The following is a 1,480-nucleotide window of genomic DNA, read 5'->3' as shown; positions in this document are numbered from 1 at the left end:
AGAAAGAGTAGTAGTAGTAGTAGTAGTAGTAGTAGTAGTAGTAGTAGTAGTAGTAGTAGTAGTAGTAGTAGTAGTAGTAGTAGCAGTAGTAGTAGCAGTTGCTGTAGGAACTAAATGCAAATATTAAGTAGTTTCCAAGAACACTACAGTTTTGTAAGCCACCAGTCATTTCCACGCTAATTTTACCAATGGATCCCCACCTCCTCCAATGGTAAATATCTTGACGTCTATCCAAGAAAGATGTTTATTTTATTTTTCATTAAAAGCCAGGCGAATTAGCAGGCTTTAAGATTATACAATAACTCCGAACGACCTAAAATTGACGAGCGCCTAATTCCACCGCGTTGTGACACAATCATTATTATTCCCATTTATTGTGCAGGCTTTAACTTAAAGATTATACAATAACTCCAAAACGACCAGAAACTGACGAGCGCCTGATTCAACCTGTTATTATTATTATTATTATTCATTTATTACTATTATTCCCATTTGTGATGGTTGATCAGTCTCTGGGCCCGAGCACACACGTCGTTCGAGAAGTCGCGTCCCTGGGTACTGCTATCAACCCCGGCGACTGTCTGTACGTTCGTCACCCCGGTGTTGTAGACGCTGATGCCCGCCTGGAGGGTCTGGTCCTGGGTCCAACTGGGGTGAGCTTGTCTCACGGCTTTGATGCGGGGAATGAGAAAGGAGTGAACCTGTATGGAAGAAAAAGATCTTAATATTATCCAGGCTTTGATACAAGGAATCAGGAAGAAGAAGAACACGATCATATTATTCATGCTTTGATGCGCGAATCAAGAGAGAAAAAACCCGTAGTATGTGAAAGAGCAGGATTATATCATTATCCAGACTTTGATGCAGGGAATCAGGAAGGAGAAGAACACGATCATGATATTATTCAGGCTCAAGAAAAAAAGAACCTGTAGTATGTGAAAGAGCAGGATTATATCAATACCCAGGCTTTGATGCGGGGAATCTGGAAGGAGCGAACCTGTAGGGGGAAAAAGAAGATCATAATTTTTTATTATTATCCAGACTTGGATTTTGATACTGGGAATCAGGAAGAAAAGAACCTATATGAAAAAGCAAGATCATCATCCTATTATTATCCAGGCTTTGGTGCGGGGAATCAGGAATGAATGAACCTGTAAGGAAGAACAAGATCATAGTATCCAGGCTTTGATACGGGGAATGTGAAGGGGTAAACCTGTATGGAAGACCATGGCCATATTGTCTAGGCTTTCATTTTGATACAAGGAATCACTGAGGAATGTACCTGTATGGAAGAACAAGATCATAGTATCCAGGCTTTGATTTTGATGCAGGAATCAGGAAGGAATGAATCTGATTGAAAGAGCAAGATCATATTATCCGTGTTTTGATACAGGGAATCAAGAGTGAAAGAATTATATGAATATATAGTATGAAAGAGCAATATCGTATTAATTATTATCCAGGCTTTGATGCGGGGGGG

General features: G+C 40.0%; 1 protein-coding gene across 1 annotated transcript in view; it reads right to left on the bottom strand.

The window, feature by feature from the left end:
- Positions 1 to 436: 436 nt before the first annotated feature.
- Positions 437 to 1,480, bottom strand: part of LOC101864662 (glycine, glutamate and proline-rich protein) — a gene marked incomplete in the record, with an annotated part of 13,745 nt that continues 12,701 nt past the window's right edge. Inside the window, 1 exon segment of the mRNA XM_013082960.2 lies at positions 437 to 701. Within this exon segment, the coding sequence (XP_012938414.2) occupies positions 483 to 701 (219 nt within the window).

Source organism: Aplysia californica, unplaced genomic scaffold, assembly GCF_000002075.1.
Source record: "Aplysia californica isolate F4 #8 unplaced genomic scaffold, AplCal3.0 scaffold00009, whole genome shotgun sequence".
In the NCBI taxonomy this organism is placed as follows: Eukaryota; Metazoa; Mollusca; class Gastropoda; order Aplysiida; family Aplysiidae; genus Aplysia; species Aplysia californica.
The sequence above is the reverse complement of the archived record's forward strand: the minus strand, read 5'-3'. Positions and strand labels throughout refer to the sequence as shown.